This window comes from Onychomys torridus, chromosome 19, assembly GCF_903995425.1.
Source record: "Onychomys torridus chromosome 19, mOncTor1.1, whole genome shotgun sequence".
In the NCBI taxonomy this organism is placed as follows: domain Eukaryota; kingdom Metazoa; phylum Chordata; class Mammalia; order Rodentia; family Cricetidae; genus Onychomys; species Onychomys torridus.
In genome coordinates, this window is record NC_050461.1 from 41,404,746 (window position 1) to 41,428,404 (window position 23,659).

Here is a 23,659-nt window from a genome sequence, read left to right on the forward strand (position 1 = left end):
TTCTTCCGGATCACAGCAATAAAATTCTAGGCCAGGCAGCATCAAAGGCCCTCGGATTTGTATGAGCATGTCAGGAGTATTTAAGAAGAGCAAAATAGCTAGAAGAATTTGGAAGGGCAGCCGTAAGGGGTTTAACACATTTTTCTTCTCCTAATTCAGCCCCGTGCTTTTTCCCCTGATGGAGAAAGGTCACCAGTGATGAGATTTGCTAGGACAGCAAAGGCCCCCAGAAGAGAATTCTCAAATTCCTGTCTGATGCAAACGCTGGTTTAAGTCTGGAACCCTGAAAGAACACATGTTGAGGAGGTGGATCAGCATACATTGTTCCCATTACTTCAGTCAATTAGATTGGTGATCAATCTAATTAGATGTAGGTTATGTTGTGTTCTTGTACAGTTTTTATTTTGAGGAATTAAAACGATCAATTAGTTTGTTTGATGATGAGAACTGTAATAGACTGAAACTGCTTACAATGTTTTCTAAGGTTTATCTATCTATCTATCTATCTATCTATCTATCTATCTATTTATTTATTTATTTATTTAGTGTGTGTCAAGGATTCTTACAATGTGTGGACGTTATGAAAGTAAGAGAAAATTTACTTATGAACTTTCTATTTCTTATAAGATTAAAGGATAGTGGATACAACAAAACTTACAAACCTCAACCTTCTTTAGAGTTGTGGAACAAATTATTAGTTTTTTTTTTAAAGTGCCCTACACACAGATGTTTAAAGTTAAATTCCTTCAGCCAGGCCTATGTCGTGTCTGCTGGCAGGTAGATCTATCCCATATAGCCTTGTGCTCTGGCTACATTGTCTGCTCTGTCCTTCTGGGGTTTTATGAAAAAGGACTGGGGCATTCTGCATGTGTAAGCAAGCCTCCTTGTTAATGACTATGTGGCATTGATCAGGTAATGTATAAGGCTGACATAAGGGCTGATGGCTGTCTTCTTTCTGGGAGGGAGGTCACCTTTAAACACCATTAGCATCAAGAAGTTTCTTAGAAAGCAGTGTTCTTTTATACTGTTGTTCCCTTTGTGTCCTGGGGTTGGTCTCCGATGTCCTTTATGGATCTGTGAACTTACACTCCATTCTAGAGCTGTTATATTTATCACAGCAATGGCCTTTTAATTATAAATTATCCTTCTGTCTTAGTTACTTTCTGTTGCTGTGACAAAACACCATGGCCAAGGCAATTTATAAAAGAAGGCATTTAATTTAGGACTCACACTTCCAGAGGGTTAGAATTCATGGCCATCATGGCAGGGACCATGGCAGCAGGCCAGCATGGTGCTGGAAAGGTATCTGCGAGCTTACATTCCCATCTCTAACTGGAAGCAAAGTTAACTGAGAATGATGTGGGCCTTGAAACCAAAAGATCATCTCCAAATGACACACCTCTTCTAACAAGACCACACCTCCAAATCCTTCCCCAACAGTTCCACCAACTGTGGACTAAGTAATCAGACATTTGACCTGATGGGGACTATTTGCATTCAAATCACTACACCTTCCATAAGTCGCTAGAACCCAAGTTTATCACAAAGCTGATGTGTTAACCACTATTATCTGTAACTATGAAATAAAGTTAAAGACACCATGAACAAAAATAATGTTGGCTTTCATATTCTGGGTCCTAGTCCAGGCACGAACTCAAGGTAAGAGCTTGGAAGCAGGCACTGAAGTGGAAGCCATGGGGGAATGCTGCTGACTGGCTTGCTCAGTTTGTTTTCTCATTTACTCCATAACTAGCTGCCCATGGGTGGTACTATCCATAGTGGGCTGGGCCTTCCCACATCAATCATTACTCAAGAAACTGCCCTACAGACTTGTGCATAGGCCAGTCTGGTAGAAGTATTTTCTCAGTTGAGGTTCCTCTTCCCAGATAACTGTAACTCGTTCAAGTTGACAAAAATATCAACCAGGACAGATAGTTAACTTATAGGAGAAAGAGTTTATGTGACCTCACAGATCTGAAGTTTCTAGTCTATCATTGAGTAGACCTGTAGGTTTGGACCTCTAGTTTCTGTACCAGGAGAGTGGGACAGAGCAAGTGACAAAGAAGCCAAGAGCAGAAGAGGAAGAAGCAGGGAGTCCTATAATTTGCTTCAAGGGCATTCCCCCAGTGACTCAAGGACCTACAAGAATGTTCGCTCTGCTGAACCTTCCACTTCTCCCAATGCAGCCAAAGGGAAGGAAGTCTTTTAGTACATGGTTTTTGAGGGAACCTTCTTTACCCAAACTATAGCACTAGATGCAGTCTTATTGATTAGAGAGAGGGTCCTCATTTGCTAAGAAAAGGCAGTCCCTTTCTGGTGGATATGATGTGTATGTATGGCTGGTAGAACACACAAGCCTCTTCCTTTATGGCCTGGCTGTGTGCTGGTAGCAAATAGATCAGGCTCTTAGATGGACCCACAACTTCCTAGACTATTCCAAATATAGACAGCTTTCAGAACTACTTACAGGTAGTTAACATGCTACTTTGTAGGTGTTCAACCAACGATGACTTTTGTTAGGTCTAGTTGAAAATTGGAGGTTGGTTAAAGAGGATATAATTGGAAGTGATAAAAATAGACTGTTGCTGTCCTCTTTGTTTAAAGTTATACCATCATTGTGACAATGATAAACTAAATACCAAGTGTCCTAGTTACTTTTCTACTATTGCAACAAAACACTATGACTAAGGCAGCTTATAGAAGAAGGCATTTAATTTGAGGCTCATAGTTTTAGATAGTTAGAGTCCATGGCCATCATGGCAGGGAACATGGGACTAGACAACAGGCATGGTTGCTGGAACAGTACCCTGAGAGCTTACATCTGACCCATAAGCCCAAGGCAGAGAGAGAGAGAGAGAGAGAGAGAGAGAGAGAGAGAGAGAGAGAGAGAGAGAACAAGAAAGAGCAAGTGAGCCAACTGGGAATTTTGAAACCTCAAAGCCGCCCCCCTGTTACACACCTCTTTTAACAAGGCCACACCTCCTCATCCTTCCCAAACCGTTCCACCAGCTGGGGACCAAACATTCAAATACATGAGCCTGTGCAAGCCATTCTCATTCAAACTTCCACACCAAGTGTATGTTGAAAAGTTTCACTTATCAGCATAACCCCTCACAATGTAGTTGATATTTATTTCTATCTTACAGACAAGGACGTTGAGGCTGGTTGACACTATGAAACTTGACTCAGTGTCACAGAAGAAGTGGATGGGGATGTGGTTTATTTGGCCATAAGACACTTTGTGTTTGCTGCTGCTGCTGTTGTACTGTATAGTCACCTTACACACTTCATCCCCTCTGCTCATTTTCAAGGCGTTTGGGGTTCCCTAGCTGTTTGAAGTGTGTTTGCCTTGTACAATGAATTTGTAATTAGAACCAAAGTTGAAAATGTTTTTAAAATTTTCTGGTTTCTCTGCTTGTGAAAATGTTTTTTCTAGGGGGCTAGAGAAATGGCTTAGTGGTTAGGAGCACATACTGCTCTTGCAGAAGTCTGGAGTTCAGTTCCCAGCACCCACATGGTGGCCCTAACCCCTTTTTACTCCAGCTTCAGAGGATCTGATGCCCTTTTCTGGATTCCTTGGTCACTTGTACTCACATGTATATACCCACACACAGACACACATAGATACATAGGTAAACATAATACAACAAAATGTTAAAATATTTATAAAGCTTAAAACCACCATGACTCCATGTCGGTATTTGTGTGTGTGTGTGTGTGTGTGTGTGTGTGAATAGGAAAATGGGTTAGAGAACTGACTAGAAATTTTACACTCCCTTTCGTTCTAGAAAATGTAGGAATTCTGTGAAGAAGGAATAGTGATGAACTCTTAAGTTTTTATTGGGTAACTTTTGGGGGGGACATGTTGGTCTTACTTCTTCGCTGGAAGGGTTTATGTCTGTGTTCTGTTTTGTGTGGGTCCTTTGAAGAATTAGGGTCACTCCAGGATGAATTTTGTCTTAGCAGCAGCAGGGGAGCTTTCTTTTTGTGAACAGACTGCCTGTTTCTTTGTAAAAGGCCTTTTTAAAATTGTTACACAGTCTACACCTTAGCAAGTCAATTTCTGCATACCAAAATCTCTTACCTGGAGTCCCTTGAAGGAACCAAAGGCAGGAGTAACTCTCAGTCAGGAGACCTCTTAGTTTTCCAGGTCTTCTCACAACCAAGTTTGCAAAGGTCTTGACCCCTTCAGGAAGAACTCAGATCAGAATCAAACACTTCAAATAGTATCAGGAACAAAAGGTAACAGTCTGGAAGGCAGTTCAAAGCCTAGATGCTAACACCCCAAGCCAGATGCCATGCTCTGTGGGGTCTCCTGCCACTGGTTTATTTGACTTATAATTCCTAGTTTCAGGCCATTATTGCAGGGATTCAGGTATGAGCTTTAAGCAGCCAAACAGATCCACAGACAAGAGCAAAGACAGAACTAATGCCCACATGTCTACTGATTAATTTGCTGTCTCCAATTTTATACAGTCTGGTACCCCAAACTGGATGATGCTGCTCACCCACGGTGCAGCACCCACCTCAATTAGCACAATCAAGACAATTCTCCACACACATTCCAACAGGCCAACCTGTTGTATATACCCCCTCATTGAGACTGTCTCCCAGATGATCCTAGATTAAAGGCATGCTGACATTTAAAACCGACAACCATCATACATGTTAATATGTTGATCATGTTTGATATTATACTTAAAATGCAACTGAAATGTTACATGTATAGTTGTGAAGGAAAGTCTGGATTGTACTACACAAACCTGGATCTCATAACTGGGTGTGAGCCACTGGGGTTTAGTAGGGACTGCCAGATTCTTTGGGAGAGGTGACGGAGTCTCACTTTGCTGTCGACATTGGGCCCCATCTGTGGGTTCATTATTAGCTGTGTCCTTTGCCCCATGCTGGATAAATGTCTATTTTAACCTCCCCAGGAAGGAGATGGTTGTATTTATCACACTCTCCAGCCGCATAAACACTCATCTTGTTCTTTTTTTTCTCTTTCTCTCCTGCAGATGAACACAATGATGTTCAGAAGAAAACCTTTACCAAATGGATAAATGCTCGATTTTCAAAGGTAATCAAGACTTAGGTGGATTTTACTGCATTGCCAAGGTCTCCTTCTGACTGTGTCCATGTAGCTAAAAAGGATGGCCAATTCCTTTAGCATACTTAACCATGAAAACTCAGGCAGCCTTTCTGCCCTGTGCAGCGACGGTAGGCTTTGCTACCTGTGAGTGTGGCTAAATCACATTATCAATCCTCATTTTCCTTCAGAGATCTGCTCTTTCTAGCATTTCTAACCATGGAGAATAATCACCACCATGCTCAGTGTTTTTTTGGGGGGTGGGTGGGTGTGGGGCTGTTAGAGCGAAGTGAGAGGTTTCACATTGGTTCCAAATGTGATTAGCCAATAGTTAGAGAAGGCAGATTTTTTTCTTTCCCCAAGTCTTGATGGGAACAGCCTTTGGGTTGATCGGCTGTGGGACTCTACCACAGGAAGCTGAAGAAGGAAGATTTCTCTGACTGTCTTTAAAATAGTTTGAATGCTCCTGTATTTTAAATGTTTTGCCTGTGTGTGTGTGTGCACCATGTGCATGCTGGCACCCTCCGAGGTCAGAAGAGAGCATCAGGTCCCCAGGACTGGAGTTACAGTGTGAGCCACAATGTGGGTGGGTGCGGAAACCTAACTGGGTCCTCTGTAAGAGCAACCAGTGCTCTTATCTGAGGAGCAATCTCTCTAGTCTCTTGAAACCTCTTAATTAAAAGAAGTATTTGAGCCAGGCGGTGGTGGTGCATGACTTTAATCCCACCACTTGGTGGGCAGAGGCAGGCAGATCTCTGAGAGGGAAGCTAGCCTGGTCTACAGAGAGAGTTCCAGGATAGCCAGGGCTACACAGAGAAACCCTGTCGCAAACAAACAAACAAACAAACAAACAAACAAACAAAAATTGTGTTTGAAAATGTTCTGTATTTAAAATCATAAAGTTCATGGTCACAGGTTCTGGTATCTCTCTGAGGAAAGGTGAGGCTATTTTAAGGTAACTTGAAGTGGTGGTACAGGTTAAAAGTTGCCCCACATCGCACATGTCAGGTGCAGTGGCTCATGATGCTTGGGAGGCTGAGGCAGGAGAACACTTAGGCCCAGGCATTTAGTGTCAGCCTGGGCAGTATAGTGAGACCCTGTCTCTTAAAGACAAAATGGCACATCTCCAGATTTATAGTTGATCACTTGACTGCAGTGTTTCTTAGGTTTTATGGCTTTTGGTTGAAGGATATTTTATCTTGCCGCTGAGAATGTAAAGGATGTGAAAACAGACTTTGATAGATGAGAGAAGAATGCAGAGTTAGGGGTCCAGGGAGATGACGCTGTCAATCCTGATGTCTTGAGTTCAATCCTTTGGATTCACACTGTTGAGGGAGAGAATATGGATTTCACAAAGTTGTCTTCTAACCTCCACAGGTTCATGTCCCTCTGCTCCCCCGTACATATTGCATGCACATGGGTATGTGCACACACTTACACACACACACACACACACACACACACACACACAGAGTAAATGAATAAATTAACATAATTAAATGAGTCACTAAGAAGTGTATACCTGTGTGTGACCATTGGCAAAACGGTGAGGCATACTGTCAGGATTTCACATCTTTAAAAACTAATTTATGCTGGGCAGTGGTGGCACCCGCCTTTAATCCCAGCACTCAGGAGACAGAAGCAGGTGGATCTCTGTGAATTCGAGGCCAGCCTGGTCTATAGAGGGAGAGCCAGGATAGCCAAAACTACACAGAGAAACCCTGTCTTGGAAAACAAAAACAAACAAACAAACAAAATTTAGAGAGTGATAGAAGAACAGAGGTGCCTCATGGCTGGTGGTTTCATGTTGTTCTAAAGTACTGATAGCCTTTTTTTGGGGGGGGGGTAAATTTTAGATGGTTTGATTCTGAAGTTGCAAGGAACCTTGGGCATGGACTTGACAGCATTCACAGTTCTGTATGGGCATGTGCCACATTCTCAGTGGTTTTAGCGGCTGAGAGTATGGAGCTGGTGGAGCTGCTTCTCTGCAGTCTCATGAGAGAGAGCTCACATGTAGGGATCATCCAGCCTGGTTATTAATAAGGTCATGGCCATTTTCTATGCTGGAACTAGTGAAGCCGGAGTGGTTTTCAATAGCATCAAGCACTCACTAGGGAAAGAATTCCTGTAGTATTAAATATTAGAGATCATTCTCAAGGTCTTGGTTGAGGCAACCTTTATCACTGAGTGAATTCCTTGAGAATGGGGTGCAATGGACAGATCAATGAAACAAGGAAGAGGGTGCAGGGTAATAGAGACATCTGGGAATGAATAATGGAAGAGAAACTTTTTTGTTGATGGTCCTTGATAGTTTCAGATACCCCAATAACAGATTCTAGTAGGACTACAATAGGTTACTTAATGAAGTTGACATTTAAATATGTACATTTGTAAGAAGGTACAGAAATCTCTTTACCTCATGGAACCATGTTATTATTTTGAAGTATCAAAGGGGCCTTTAATCTCATCTTTCTGTCCTGGGGTGTTCACAGGTTATGGGCAGCGCCTAGCATGCTGGGTTTGTCCTCTCAGAGAAGCTGCAAAGTCTTGTTTTGTTTAGAGAAAGGGTCAAAAGTGGGATGACCTTGGAAACTTCCTCTGTAGATTGTTTCCAGCAAGAAATCAAAGCCTGGAAAGAATTTATCCAAGACATGATGAGGATGTGAATGTAATGAGGGAGATTCTGGATGGGCACAGACTTCATCCATGTTCTGTTTTCCTTCCTTCTGCTGAGTTTAGTCTGTGGGTGGATAGAGAGGGTACAACATGTTTATAGACAGGGAGATTTCCATGGATTCCTTTGCAGCTTAACTCTGGCTGGGCTGGGAAAGGTTGCATTCCCATGTCTGTGCAGCCTCATTGGGTAATCCTGAGATCTGTCTGTTTGTCTGTCATCTATCATCTATCTATCTATCTATCTATCTATCTATCTATCTATCTATCTATCTATCTAATCTATCTATCTATCTCCTGAATATACACAGAGTCCTGTTGAAGAGAATAAACTTACGTATTTATTTCTTGTTACCTAGGCCCTTTGGCAAATATTTTGATGAACTCTGAAATATGATTTTGTGTGTCTGCTGGCTCCTTTCACTATAGGACCCCATGATGAGGATTCTAAACGAACATCAATGGCATCTTCTGCCATTTAGGAATTTGTTTTAAAACAGACATCTTGTTGGACATTTCATTCCAGGTCCCCTTCTTCTCCAGAGTGTCAATCAGAGAACAAGAACCATCTTGTTAAATCTTACACATGCATGCATCCAATATTTGTTCACTCTCTGTCCTCACTAACACCTTCCTTTTCTAAGTCACTATTATGTATATTAGAAAAAATCGTCAAAGTTGTAAAATTGGGAAAAATATTAGTAGATACTTTGTTCATCTTAGCCATCTGGATTAACTCTACCTTTTATCACTTGTTAATTTGATTCTTCTCCTCCCTTCTTCTTCCTTCTTGTTACTATTATCACCATCATTACTATTATTATCTTTATTATTTATTACTATTATTTTGAGACAGGGTCTCCTGTATCTCAGGCTGGCCTCAAACTTGCTATGTGGCTGAGGATGACCCTGAACTCCATACCCCATTTGTTAGGGCTTGGACCTAACTCTTCATGCATGGTAGGCAAGCACCCTATCGATGTAGCCCCATCCTCAGTCCTACATTTTGTTATTTATAAGCTACTTTATGGCCCTATACATTGTAGAAAATAGATGGTACACATTATTCTCATCCATAAAAATGAAAATTAGCTGGAAAGAAATTGATTATTATCCGTAGAGCAGTTTATGCATTTTTGCACATATATTTAATTCTTTTTCTCTGCCTGCAGACTTAAAGCTCTTTCAATTCTGCTTTGAACTGATTATAGCACCATGTGTGTTCCTCCAGCGAATAATGGGTTAGGAAAGTCTTTACCCCAGGCTAGTGCTACATTTGGCTTAAAAGTTATCATTCCACCTTTTTTGGAATATTGTCTTTAAACACGTGGAGCACAGTAACCAGATATGAGCTGTTTTCTGGTCTCTTTTTCCTCTCTTCCTTTCTAGTTTTCCTTGAGTAGCTAGCATAAGTAGTAGCTTAGAGACCTGGTTGCCTCCTTTTCTTTTATAGGGTAGTCCATTGTTCATCGCATTATTAGAATCCAATTGGAATTGTATGTACTTAAGATGTGTAGAGTGAATTTTGATCTCTGCTGACTTTTCAAGGCCTTATAGTTCCCTACATTTACTCCTGATTTTGTTGTTCTTCGTAGCTGGTTCGTCATTGTGCTCCAGCCACATTGTCTGTGTCCCCATCTGGATGGCCGCCTTCTATGGCCTTTATGCATGCCACCTTCTCTATCTTGTTCTAGCTCTTGGTCCTCCTTCTTGCCTGAGTTGACATGTCATGTAGTACTGGATACCTTTTCTGAGTTCACAGATGTGGGTAGATATGTTTAAAGTGTTATCCATCTCAAATAGCTATAATTCAAATAGGTGCACACGTCCATTTCCAGATAGTGCTAAGCTCCATGATGGACTCTTTTCCTCCCCTGCTTCCTCCCTCTCTCCCTTCCTGCCTCTTCCCTCTCTCCCTTCATTCCTTTCCTTTCTCTTTTTTGTTTTTTTGAATCAGAGTATCTCTACATAGTCTTGGCTGTTCTGGAACTCACTATGTAGACCATGCTGGCCTCAAACTCACTGGAATGTGCCTGCCTCTGCCTCCCGAGTTTTCGGATTAAAGGTGTGCACTACCATGTCTGGTTTAACTTTTAACATTTAAGAAGTATCCACTGAGCATTTATTGGTTTACTAAATAAATGAGTGAAAATAACACAGACATATTTAATATGCCTAAAACTGTATATTCAGAAAATAGAGACAGTTGTTTTGGAAAGAAAGGAATAATAATGTTTTGAGTGCAAAATACCTTAAGTTGTGTTATTTCACGAACGTAGATACAATAGGTTGGGATTCTTACTGTATTTATTTACTAAAAATGAAAGAAAGAGCTGGAGACATGGAGTAGCAGTTAAGAGCATTTGCTGCACTTCTAGAGGCCCCAGGTTTGATTTCTAGCACCAAGTGGTTGCTAAAAACCATCTGTAACTCCAGCTCCAGGGAATCCTTAGGCACCATGGCATGTATATGGTGTACAGACATATATACAGGCAAAACACCCCCCACACAAAACAAAAGAAATAAATTTTAAAAAGAAATAATTCCAGCTATCCAAACTTTCATTTTAATTCTTGGACACTGGAATAATTGTTAAAAAGCCATTTGGATTTTATACATGCCATTCATTTTGTTGTTGTTGTTCAATAGAATTCTTAAAAAATGATTTATTTATATATTTTATGTATATGGATATTTTGTCTGCACGTACATCTGCATACCAAAAGAGGGCATTAGATCCTATGGGACTACAATCATAGATTGTTATAAGCTGATATGTGGTTGCTGGGAATTGAACTCAGGACCTCTGGAAGAACAGCCACTGCTAAGCCATCTTTTCATTACTCAATATAATTCTTCATCATGACACCCAACTACTTAATTCACAGTGAATGAAACAGACTTAATGCTTAAAACCGGTTCAGTTGTTTCCTTGATAAAAGATAAAGGGCTTGATCATATTGAATGATATAGGTCTAAAACTAAACTTTTACTAATAACTATGTATGGCTATACAGAAACTTAAAAAAAAAAAAATCACTCACCAGAGGACATTCGATCTGTATGTGTCTCTCCATGGACAGATGTCTGCCTGTATTATCTATGTATGTAGCTGGAAGTCCTTGGTTAATACACTACTGAGTCCCAATGCTCCAGAACCTGGGCAACCTGAAAAGCAACACACACTGCAGTAGTCATGGTCTGGGGTTTTAAAGAGGTGAAGGACACAGGAGAAAGTGAGTGCTTAAAGGCTTAAGAAACACTTGCTCCTGGGTGTACGGTTCATTTATTTATGACCTCAGGCAAACTGTAAGACAGTTTTAAAAGTAACCGTGCTTTATCTTTCTATCCATTAGACACCCTCAGTCATTACTACCTGTCTTGTATTGTCCAGAAGTATTGGTGCATCGATGGGGAAAATGCAGATTATAACTGCTTAGGAATGTTAATGAAAAACCCATAAGGTACCCTTGACTTGTGAAATCTCAGCTCTGTGCTACATGTTTCCAAATGGGAATAAACCACTTTAGACTGTGGCAGCATGGGTAAAATTCAGTGTTTTGGACTCTTGCTTCCAGAGTCTTATTTGCATGTGGCCTCTCCCAAGGGAGGCAGTGAAGCTGTTGGGAAATTTGTCCCAGCTTTGAGCCTGCATTTTCTTTGGCTTTCTTTCAGAGCTGCTCATCTGGCAAGAGCCGTGAGCCTACAAATTACAGGAGCTCCTTCATCAGGGTTGTTAGGGGAAGAATATGCAAACTTGAAAATGCAGAGCGCTATGCATGTGTCTGCTTTTCTCCTTTTAAAAGACAAATTCCCCTAGGTTACAATTCCAGACTGAACAGGAGGCAGGGCTGTGAAGCATTTATCCTGGATATCGGTAGGCGTTGCTGCTCATGCGCAGTAGCCTTTCGTAGGATGGGGCATGGATGTGGGTATCCTGCTGTTTTCTGCTCTTTGAATCTTGGAAGTCAGTAGTCATAGAAATGGGAGCCATAAAGAAGATGCTGCAAAGTGTGTGGTCAGAGTGGCTGGGGTCAGCATTTCCCTCTTATAGATATTTCATCCTGTGAGTGTGGTGAGGGCCACTTGAACTGAACTATTTTCCATGGGGTCTGTTACTTATATCTACACATCTAATTATTTTAAGGGCTGTACACACTCTTCTTAAAAAGAAATTCCAGTTTTTATTGATTTCCCAAAACCAATGAGAGAAGGAAACAATAAAATGTACTCCATATTCTTGATCCCCATCTTTAAGATACTCTTAAAGTGCTGTCTGTCTATCTGCATATCTGCCTGCCTGCCTGCATGCTCTTGTTCCCTCTCCCCCTCTTGTTCCCTCCCTCCCTCCCTCCCTCCCTCCTTTCTTCTTTCTTTCCTCTTGCTTGAATTCAAATTGATTTTTTTTTTGAAATTAAAAATTAGGTTTTCTTTTATTTAGTGTGTGTGTGTGTGTGTGTGTGTGTGTGTGTGTGTGTGTGTGTGTTTATGTTGACGTGCTCACATGACATTGCATGAAAGTGTGCTGATCCAAAGATAACAATTAGAATCAGTTCTCTCTTTCAATCATATGGATCCTATGGACTGAATTCAGGTTGTCAGCCTTGGCTGGACATGCCTTGGATAAAGGCATTTGAGCCATTAGCTTGCCCCATGTGACTCCCCCCCCCCCCCAAGACAGGGTTTCTCTGTGTAACTGTTCTAGCTGTCCTAGAACTCACTTTGTAGACCAGACTGGCCTTGAACTCACAGAGCTCTTCCTGCCTCTGCCTCCCAAGTGTTGGGATTAAAGGCATGCGTCACTATTCCTGACCCCATATGACATTTTAAAAAATTACATATCTATGTATGTATGTATGTATGTATGTATGTATGTATGTATGTATGTATCTATCCATCCATCCATCCATCCATCCATCCATCCATCCATCCATCCACTCATCCATCTATTTATTTATTGTGTGAGTGCACAGATTGTGTCAAGTGCCTGTGTGTGTTTGTTCATGTTTGGGTCACATAATTCACAATTCCTCAAGAGGCTTACCATTGACTAATCCTATATTTCATTTGGATGTGGCCCTGCTCTGAGTAGTGATTGCCTGTTATTCACCCTGTGACCATATGCCCGTAGACAAGACTCATTTGCCTCGTGTACTGTTCTAGAAAATTACAAGTCAGATGTCAGGAGGCTGCACAGGCTAGTTCAGATTTCCAACTTCTCTTGTAAACAGGAAGTTCTGCCAAACAGCCAGTCCTAATTCCTACATGGTCATGCTGGGCTAGCGCAGAGCCTGGAGCATCTGCTGACTCATTGTGTGTGATAGATACCTATCAGACATGCTTTGCTTCTATATCATCATATGTGTGATAGAGCCCATCAGACATGCTTCACTTTGTTATATCATCACATGTGTGATAGAGCCCATCAGACATGCTTCACTTTGTTATATCATCACATGTGTGAGGCCTCCTTCTGACACTTGCCTTCACCTCTCCTGGTGTTTGGCAATGACTGTTGGCTTTTTGGCTTGGACTCTTTTAAATCTAGTTGCAGCCATGTCCTAGGAGCTAGCCTTGATGTTGGGTTCTTCTTATCAGAACAGTGAACTTGGGACTGGTGTTCCGACTGTCCAAAGAAGTACTGGTGGAAAGGGGGTGAGAGTAGAGGCCAGTCCAAGTTAATTACTCCAGGACTCAGCACCTGTCATCATGTTGCTTTGCTGTTACTTGCCTTTAAAAGAAAAATGGGGGGCCTGGAGGGATGGCTCAGTGGTTAAGAACTCTGGGTCCCCTTCCAGAGTGCTTGGTTCTCAGCACTCACAAGGCAGCTCACAACCAATTCCTGGAGATCCGATGTCCTCTTTTGGCCTCCATGGGTACTGCACATATGTGGTTCATAGACCGCATCAAGGCAGACACCCATATGTCTAAAATAAAATAAAATAAAATAAATTTTAAAAAGGGACACATGTTTTGTCTTTTCTCAAAGTTCAAGATTGTCAATCTGTACCATTTTCTGTTTACTGGGAGGCAATTAAAATGACCTCTTCTGAATGGGGAGGGTGATGTGAACTTGGCATTTTGCCAGGGCTAAGACACAAAGGAGATATTCACCAAATATTTGCCTGATTGAATTATTAAACTGTACTTTCACTGCCAGAGAAGTTGCTGCAAGTCAGTCTTTGCACAGTTAAATGTGAAGTTAATGGTCAAGATGAATCAGTTTTTATTTTTACTAAAAGATGACTTTTGACTTTTCTAGACTTTTTCCCAGAGCCGATGTTTACAGCCCACAACACCAGAAATGCTTTACAATGTGGTGCTGGGAAATGCATGTCTTAATTTAGTACAGGGTGGTGATTTCTTGTTGCTCTGACAAGTTATTATCTATCTACATCTACATCTCTTTCTATATTTGCATCTATCTATATCTCATCCCAGCAACTAAATACTCACTTCCCTCTTTGTCACAGTTCTATGCCCTGGTAATGCTAGTTAGCTCAGATGCTGAGAACATGGATTTGGAGCCAGGTTTTGTGGGATTGGATCCTGGTCTGTCACTCACTTGCTATGCTACCTTCATATCTCACTCTCTTTACTTATAAAATGGGAATGCTGAGGCTGTTCCCTTTAGAACACTATTATGAAGAAAGAATACATATAAATAATGAATGTAAATCTGTATAATTCTCAGAATTTACCTGTGCATACTGCACACAATAAGTGCTGGCTAGTATTGTCTTAGAACATTTCACTGTTAGACTGCCTGTTTTTGTATAGTCTTTGCATTAAAATCATTTTTATATTTTTAGGTCATTACAAAGGATCAAAACATTATTTTGTAATTTATGGAAATTGTATGGAGTTTGGATTTCCATATCCATGAAATTAGAACAAAGTTGCTATTCCAGTTGGCTCACTCATTCTTGCATTGTGAGTGCTTATTTTCACATTGCAACCGGACTGAGTAGTTTCAACAGAGAACACACAGCCAGCAATGGCTAAAGTCTGTACTCACTTGTCCTTGATACAAGGAATGTTCTGATCCCATGTGTTAGAGCATGGACCCTGCTTACACACGAGCTACTTTTGCTTTCTAGGTTGGGAGGGGTCATGTGCTCTTGGACACAGATAGTCTTTTCTGTATTTGTATGGAACATTTGTATTTGAATTTGTCAGGGATAGTGTTTTGTACTGACAATCCATGTGCATGGTGAGTGTGCTTGTGTGTGTGTGTCTGTTTGCCTGGGTGTGACTTTTCTTTTATTACAGTTCTGGGGATTGATTCTGAGCATTGTACCTGCTAAGCAAATCTCCTGTTTGATAAGCTCTTGCTCAGACTGTTTTTGAACTTTCTATGTAGACCTCAAACTTATAATTCTCCTGACTCAGTGTCTTGAATGCTGGGATTGTAGATGTATGCCATGGGTGTGTGTTTCATGGATAAATTTTTTCCATTGCATTTTCAGTTCATGTATTATTGGTATACACACACACACACACACACACACACACACACACACACACACACCGGTGCAGAGATTTTTAACTCTCATGACAGATCCTTTTCCAAGGAGTCAAATGTCTTTAAAACTCCCAAAGACATTGACTTAGAAAGCCGCCGAGTCTACAGAGTGAGTTTGAGGTTAGCCAAGGCTACATAGTGAGACCTTCCTCAAAACAAAACAAAAATGAAAATGAAAACAAAAAGCTACAAAAAAAAAAAAGAAAAAAAAAAAAGAAGCAGCTTCCTTTGTAAGTGCTTCAAATGTTCAAGGACGCTCATCCACATTGTCTTATAAGGCAGTGGTGTAGTGGACAGAGCACAGAATGGCAAGTGAGCAGCAACACCTGAGCTTGAAGGACACTGATGAACTAGTCCCAACTAGAGTGTTTTAATATTCTGCATCTTTTAAATGATAGGAATGGGTGGAGACTAGTACTGCTGTTTAAAGATTGATGACATGCTGACAGGATACTTGTCTGACCCTTGGGGGAATTGGATCCAGGGCTGAAGAACTCAGCAGAATGCAGAAGCACATTGTAATTAAGGACGTCATGTGTAAGTTTGGAACTGTAGATTTTGATGACTTCCTTGTGAGAGTCCAGGTACCTCCTTTCCCTCTATCCAGGGGGAGCTGTCACCCTCCTTGTCTGCCATTCTGCAGATATTTGGAGCTCCTTCACAGAACTGACTGCCGGGGTACAACAATAACATCACCACTGCTTACGGTGTGTGTGAACATCTGGAAAAGGGTACATGTTCAAGACACGTTCCATATGGTTTGTCACCAGTGTTAATTTGAAATTGGGAAACAAAAGAAAGAAATGGAGCTGTTGTTACTGTATGGCAGCATTTAAAGGAAAAGGGGCTCTGCCCAGCCTCGAATGAGTGATTGACTTCTACAGGAACAAGACTGTGTCTTCATCTTTTTTTTCCAACAGAATATTCTAGAGGAGCTTTTTTTTTTTTTTTTTTTTTTAAACAAAACAAAACAACATAATTCTTTATTGACTCTTAGGGAATTTCTTATCATGCACCCCAACCCCACTCATTTCCTAGTCTCTCTGTATGCTATTAATGCTACCTTTTAGGAGTCTTAGTTTGCAATGGAGCGTTCATGGTTTCTGGGTTATACTTACACAGGTGTGCTTTTGTGTCCTTAGGTAAATTGTTTTTGAATAGGAAAGGTTCCCACAGGTCATCATTTCTGTGAATTTGGGACTGAGAAGATCTTCCATAAGTCCTCTTGGATACTGCTGAATTCTTATGGTTCTTTAAGAAAAGATTTATTTTTATTTTATATGTCTGAGCATTTTGCCTGAAGGTGTATGCATGTACACCACGTATGTACTTGCTGCTTGAAGAGGCCACAAGAGGGCGTTGGATTCCCTGGAACTGGAGTTATGGATGGTTGTAAGGCACTGTAATTGCTGGGAACTGAACCTAGGTCCTCTGCAAGAGCAACAAGTGTTCTTAATTGCTGAACCATCTCTCCAGCCTCAACAGTACTTTTTGTAACAATAGAAAACATGAAGTTTTGCTTGTGGTATAACTGATAATAGTAATTGATTGACCATTTGAATCTTCAACAAACAAGTGAGTGTGTAAAGATCAGGTAACATGGCTAAAATTTGTGGTTTGTATATAATATAGCACAGCCTGTTTGTGTAGAAGGTCATTAATAGACATCCATAATTATGTCTGATATGAAGAAAATACTTGCATTTGTTTCATTTTATAAGCTTTTTTCATAGTGTTTTGTTGTTACTTTGGAAAGTGGATGTTAGTTGGCTAATGAAACTCATCCTGTTTCATGAACCTTACCTGCTATCTTTGTTTCTTTGCTGCATTAAGACCTGAGACAGAATTGAGTTATTTGGTGGCTGAACTGTCCTCTGGGAGGTGGGAGGGAAGTTAAGGGTGGAGCCTTGGAGCCAGGCAGTTATCAGGGCCTTGTCTGCCCTTTGCTTTGTTGATAGTAGTTAGGAAGTCTTCAGCTTTTACTGCTTCTAGAAGGTGGCCTCTGTGTCCTGCTAATCTGCTTGTTACTGTAATCAGTGGAGATAATCTGTGTGTCCCCATTACAGTGGCAGCATGGAGAATCAGCTGTGTTTCAGAGATAGGGCCCAGCTTGTTCACGGTTTCTCTAATGGGTCATGGTCATACTTTCCCTCTTAGAGCCTATGAACTTTTACGATACATGCTAAGAATCCTTAATGGATTGTACATGGAAGTTATTTAAAAATGAATGAGGAGTCAGTAGGTGGGGGAAACAGGGAATGTAGAGTTTCAGGCCCCCTTCCTTCTTCATCTCAAGTTTCAAGCATTGCTTCATATGGAAGATGTACTTTTGTTAAAGTCAGAAGTAAAAGACACAGTTATTGATTATGAAATACCTATGACTGTCAGGAAGAGCTTTTAGTTCTGAATATTTCATAAAAAGAAGCAACATGATGCAAGGCTGTTACAGATTTATTACATTGTGCACTGTGATTTTTAGTACATCCTCACACAACATTATACTTTTTGATTCTTAAAATATTTAAATGGTGGTAAGTATAAGGAAGGTTAGATAACTGAGCTAGGCTCATCAGGTAGTTCTTGGTCAAACTGGGTTTGAAACTGAGGCTCCCGATGTTTTGAACAGGAATCGCCTTGTTTGAAACCCTTCATCCTGCCACAGGAAGGCCAGATCTGTGACGTGGCAGAATGTTCTGGGGTTTCCCGGTGTGTTTATCAGGGAGCACTGATGTTGCATGTCTATCTTAGAGCTCTGTAAGCTTTGATAGCCCAAGTGCTAGACTGGGATTGAACATGGACAAAAGTATTTTAAACCTTAAGAACATGTGGAGATTCTTTTTGTTTATAATTTTTATTACATTTATGTATTTATTAGCATGCACATACACATGAACACTCACACTCATGCCAAGGTGCACCTGTGGAGTTCAGTAGACAGCTTCTCCAAATTCTCTTTCCACTATGTGTATCCTGGGGATTGACCTCAGGCCATCACAGCCAGCAGTAAGTGCATTTACCCCTTGATCCATTCATTAGCCACAGCATATGGAGTTTCTGATTCTGAAGTAACCCCTCTTTTACTTCTTCTTTATTGCAGAGTGGGAAACCACCCATCAATGATATGTTCTCAGACCTCAAAGATGGCAGAAAGCTCTTGGATCTTCTAGAAGGCCTCACAGGAACATCTTTGGTGAGAGGACATCTCTATTTTTCTCAGACAGGGTCTCGTGTACCTCGGGCTGGTCTCAGACTAACTGGGTAGCTGAGGATGACCTTGAGCTTCTGATCCTTTGTCTCTCCCAAGTACTGAGACTGAATGTGTGTGCCACCACACCAGGTTTGGGCAGTACTGAGGTTGGAACCCAGGGCTCCATGCATGCATGCTAGGCAAACACTTCTCCACCTGAGCTACATCTCCAGCCTGTAAGAGAGGACATCTTTGAGAATGAAGCTGATAGAGCCTCTCTGGTCGTTACTGATATTTGAAGACCCACTGTGGGTACTGAGTTTTGAAGGCAAATGGAAAGGTGAACTTTATGTACAACACTTTAACTGATGTTTGGATAGAGTAGTACGTAGGTTTTCTTGAGGGCTCTATATTTCCATCAAATATAAAGTCACTTCAAATGTTTATTGCCCTGAGACTGCCTGTTTGGGGGGCTTATAAAAAGGGAATGAATTTATAAAAAGGAGATAATGCTTTGAATGGTGAGAATGCAGAGATATTTAAATGCAATTTAGAAATTTATAAGCAGTTAAGAAATAGTTGTTCGGACATTTCTATTTCTGTTCAGAGTTTCATCATTATTTCCATGTTTCTTTATTTTCATCACACCTAAACCTGTTACTGTATGTGTAAGGCTCTCTGTCTTGGCATGGAAATAGCTTTACTTGTGAAAGTGTCTTTTATGGCTTCACTAATGACGACAGTATTTTACACTGGTGACAGTATTTCTATAAAGTCATAGAGAGATGTTCTGCTGAAGATGAGATACCCCCATCCCTTGCCATAGCCTGAGTATCACACCCTCTCTCTGCCTTCCTGGTGGAGGCAGGCACCTTCAGGGAAAAGCTGATGTCTCTCATGAGAGTCCCTGGCCGGAGAGGTGGAAGGAAGCTGCCTAGCTTGCCATGGCCTAGGTGGGGGACTCTTCTCACGTGACCTTGAGTTTGGGACAATGTCTCCTTGTTCTGTTGCTACTTGGTCATGATAAAGCAGGCACAACTTCTCTGGTACTTTTCTGCCTCCAGAGAAGTTTAGATAGAAGAAGCTTTCTCTGATTCTCAAACATGTCTGTTTGCCTCTTAGAGTAACTAGGGTAATGTTAAAAATGCCAAATCCTCACCACATACTAAGTCTTTCAAGTCACTGTCTCACATGGGGCAGGAAACTGCCATGCCTGTTTGGAGGCCCCCTAGGGGATTCCAGTGGTCTCTTAGGTTAGTGAGCTAGTATTTCAAAACGTCCTTAGTGCATTTGCATCCTGTGGTACCCAGGCTGGTGACATGGATACCGACCTGCTGTTCTTGCTGTTCTGTGTTAAAGTTTGTCAGCACATGAAGGGATGTGGCATCTTATTTGCTTTTGTGTTTTTATTTTACAGCCAAAGGAACGTGGTTCTACAAGGGTTCATGCCTTAAATAATGTCAACCGGGTGCTGCAGGTTTTACATCAGAACAATGTAAGCAACATTTGGGGTTCTGTGCTGATGTGGGTGTTATTTACTGCGAAGCCTGCTGGCTGCTGTAAGCATTGGTATTAGCTGATGCTTGGAAATATTTCTTTGTGGTAGAAGTTTTGAACTTGTTCTGTGAGTGAAGGATAAGTCATATGGCATTTCTGATGCTCTCATTGATCTGCAGTACAACTAACATATTTTTGAGTTTTGCATTGATCCAATTCTTAAAATGAAATTTCTATCCTCATTTATAATGCTGTACAAATGGACTAAATAAAAAACCTGGAATTGTGTGGAGACATTGTCCTAAGAGTTATATTTGTTCTTTTTATCATTTGGTTCTGACAGGTGGAGTTGGTGAATATTGGGGGTACTGACATTGTGGATGGAAATCACAAGCTGACATTAGGATTGCTATGGAGCATCATTCTGCACTGGCAGGTGGGGAGATTCCTGATCACTTTTCAATAGACCTTGAAAAAGTATTGTTTCTCTATTCATTTTCTACAGCAGCCAAATCAGAGCTCCACAGACTGCTTGGCTTGAACAGGAGGCCTTGATTGCCTTGAAATTCTGAGGTCTGCAAGTCCAAGACCAAAGTGATCAGTCTATCATCTGTCTGTCCATCCATCTACCCATCCATCCATCCATCCATCCACCCACCCACCCATCCTTCTATTTATCAGTCGTCCATCTATCTCTGTCATCCATTCATTCCTCCATCTGTCAGTCAACTATCTATATCTACCATCCATCCACCCACCCACCCATTCACCAATGGATGAATTATGGACTTTTATATAGAGTTTTCATCTTTTGCTAAGATTATTCATCATGATGTGATAGTTGTCTTAGATTTGGCTCTTTCTGATCTCTTATATTGGCTAGTGGTCCTTTTGACATGTCTCCAACATTCTTTCAGGTCTTCTTCCCTTATATATATGCATATGTATATTACTTTAGGATAATAACAAAACATTAGTTCTTGAGTAGATTGTTATTACTCTCAGGAAAATTGCTTAATTCTTTGATTTTGTAGTCAGTCAAACATGCGTTTGTTCTCATTTTTATCGAAAATATAATTTGTGTTTAGTTTTTATGAAAAAAGCCCTTGAAAATGAAAGGTATTAAATGTGGCTATTTCATAGCATGAAAGGAACGTTCAATGTAATTAAAGGGTGCAAATATTGTTTAGGATATGGAGCTGAGGTAAAGTATAGAAAATCCAATGCCCTAAAAGTCACTTAAAATTTATCTTTCCACCCTTTAGAGTAGAAATTGGAAATAAAATAAATGCTAATTACATGGTTTACAATATTTGATTAGTCTAATATTTCTTTTCCAAGAACTTCCCGGAAGGAAATGCTACATTATAAACAGATGTGGGTTTTTCATTTTTTGCACAGGTGAAAGATGTCATGAAAGATATCATGTCAGACCTGCAGCAGACAAACAGTGAGAAGATCCTGCTGAGCTGGGTACGACAGACCACCAGGCCCTACAGCCAAGTCAATGTCCTCAACTTCACCACCAGCTGGACCGATGGGCTTGCCTTCAATGCTGTGCTCCACCGGCACAAGTGAGAGATGCCCTTCGGCCTACAACTCTCTACCTCCTTTGTGTCCTCTCCACTTCCCCTCCCATAACTCCTTCCTCTATCTCTGCTGCCCTTACGGCTCATGTTCTGCAAAACGTTAAACAAAGCAATAGGAGACCAGCCACTGGCTGTTCCTTTAGGACTTCAGGGCTACAGTGCAAAGCCCATGACTTCTCCTACACATCCATGACTTCTCCTACACATCCATGACTTCTCCTACACATTTGTCAGTTAAAAAATGGAAGATAATTGACATAGTTCAGTCCCACTCATTTAGCCCTAACCAGGAATGTATGCAAAGACTTGTGTGTAGCTTTTGTTCTCATGGCAAAGGGAAAACTCTGTTTATTGTGTCCCCCACATTTATGAAGAGCTACACAATTTTGTTATGAGATCGCATCAACAAGATTCTAAGTTGTGTGTAAGAATATAATGCAAAAATAGCAATTACATCCCAGAAGAATAAGTGGCCTGAAATAACTTTCTAATAAGAAATCAAGATGATGAATGCGCTGCTATAAAATGTAGTAGGATAATAATAGGTTGCATGTGAAAGTGCCAACATTTGACTGTGCGGGATGTATGAGAAGGATCTCTCATGTTTCATCCTGGAAGCGTTAGGAGCTGAGGAAGAACGGGGAGGTGGTGGTGCACTCCTTTAATCCTAGTACCCTGGCCCGCAGATCTTTGTGAGTTTGTGGTCAGTCTGGTCTATAGAGTGAGTTCCAGGAGAGCCAGGGCTACACAGAGAAACCCTGTTTCAAAAAAAAAAAAAAAAAAAGAAGAACTGAGGTGGCACTCTCTTGTGTAGATTGACCTGATAATCATTTGAGCTGATATCGCAAATTAATTGGGGGTATGGGATGGTTGTTTAACCATATATTAATATATGCCTCACCACACAATACCCCCAAATAAATTCTGCATGTATCAAAGATTAAATGCCACAGACAGGCAAATTGTATTATGTTTCATTGGTATTATGAATTATTAATTTTCTCATTTAATTCCCTAAATGTTCCTGACTGTTCTATACAAATGATGTACACTTTTCTATACTTACTTCCTACATCACAGTAAGTTTGTCTCTGAACACTACAGGTTTGGGTTTCTTTGTTTCTTACTTTATTCAGTTTTTAAATCTTTGCTGATAGCCACTGAGGTGGTGAAGTACTCATGGCTAAGTTTAGAATATCCTTACAAATATGATAGCCTCCACCCCCCAATCCTTCAGCTCCAGTTCTTCATATAGTGTTATTTCAAATTAGTGGCTAAGAAAAATGTTTTGCTCTTAATATCAAAGCCCGTACTTTTAATATTTTTCTAGAGACTACTGTTTTCTATAGGTTTTTGTTTGTTTGTTTGTTTGTTGATATTTTGAACTTGTTCTGGGGTTAAAAACGCTTTTCCTCCCCATCTTTTCCCAGTATTCGTTTACCATGCCCTGTACTGTTAAGAAACTGTCGAATTTATCTAGTACCTTTTGCATTTATTGGCTCATTGATTCTACAAATATGGAAAGTGGCTTCTTGTACTGGACACAAGGATACAGCAGGAACAAAACAGACAGATATCCCATTCCTTCCAACTGGAGACAGTCATTAATTAAAAAATAAATGTAGACTGTAGGTGATGCACACATGACCCCTGAACTTGGAAAGTAGAAGGATGAGGGATTCAGAGACGTTCTCTGCCACCACACAACTAGTTTGAGACCTGGCTGGGCTACATGTTGAAGACTTTGTCTCAGAGTGTGTGTGTATTGGGGGGCGCTGTGAAACTGTAAATGGTGTGCTATATAGAGATGGTAGGCACACTAGAGAAAAATACACGAGGTAAGCGGGAAGAGGCATCTGGTATTCAAGAGGCTAGTGACAGGGTGGCTGAGTGACAGGGAAGAGGGGCGGGGGAGGCCAGTCTCAGGGTGGGTCTAAGGTTATGAGGAAGGAGTGCAATGAAAATGGGCGACCTAAGCTTTGTCAAGCCAATCATACTGTCCAAGGTGTGAGACTGGAAGAAAGACACGATGTAAACAGAACGCTAGTTGTCCCGGAGGAGGGTGAGTGGAAGGGAACCGATCCCTCAGCACCTTTGTGGTT

General features: G+C 40.9%; 1 protein-coding gene across 4 annotated transcripts in view; it reads left to right on the top strand.

Annotated features, from left to right (window-relative positions):
- Utrn (utrophin) overlaps positions 1 to 23,659 on the top strand; it is a 495,948-nt gene that overhangs the window by 109,752 nt on the left and 362,537 nt on the right. For all 4 annotated transcript variants that reach the window (XM_036169031.1, XM_036169034.1, XM_036169032.1 and 1 more), the window contains 5 exons: positions 5,016 to 5,077; positions 18,382 to 18,474; positions 19,889 to 19,966; positions 20,312 to 20,404; positions 21,370 to 21,542. In XM_036169031.1, the coding sequence (XP_036024924.1) occupies positions 5,016 to 5,077; positions 18,382 to 18,474; positions 19,889 to 19,966; positions 20,312 to 20,404; positions 21,370 to 21,542 (499 nt within the window). The remainder of the gene's footprint in view (positions 1 to 5,015; positions 5,078 to 18,381; positions 18,475 to 19,888; positions 19,967 to 20,311; positions 20,405 to 21,369; positions 21,543 to 23,659) is intronic.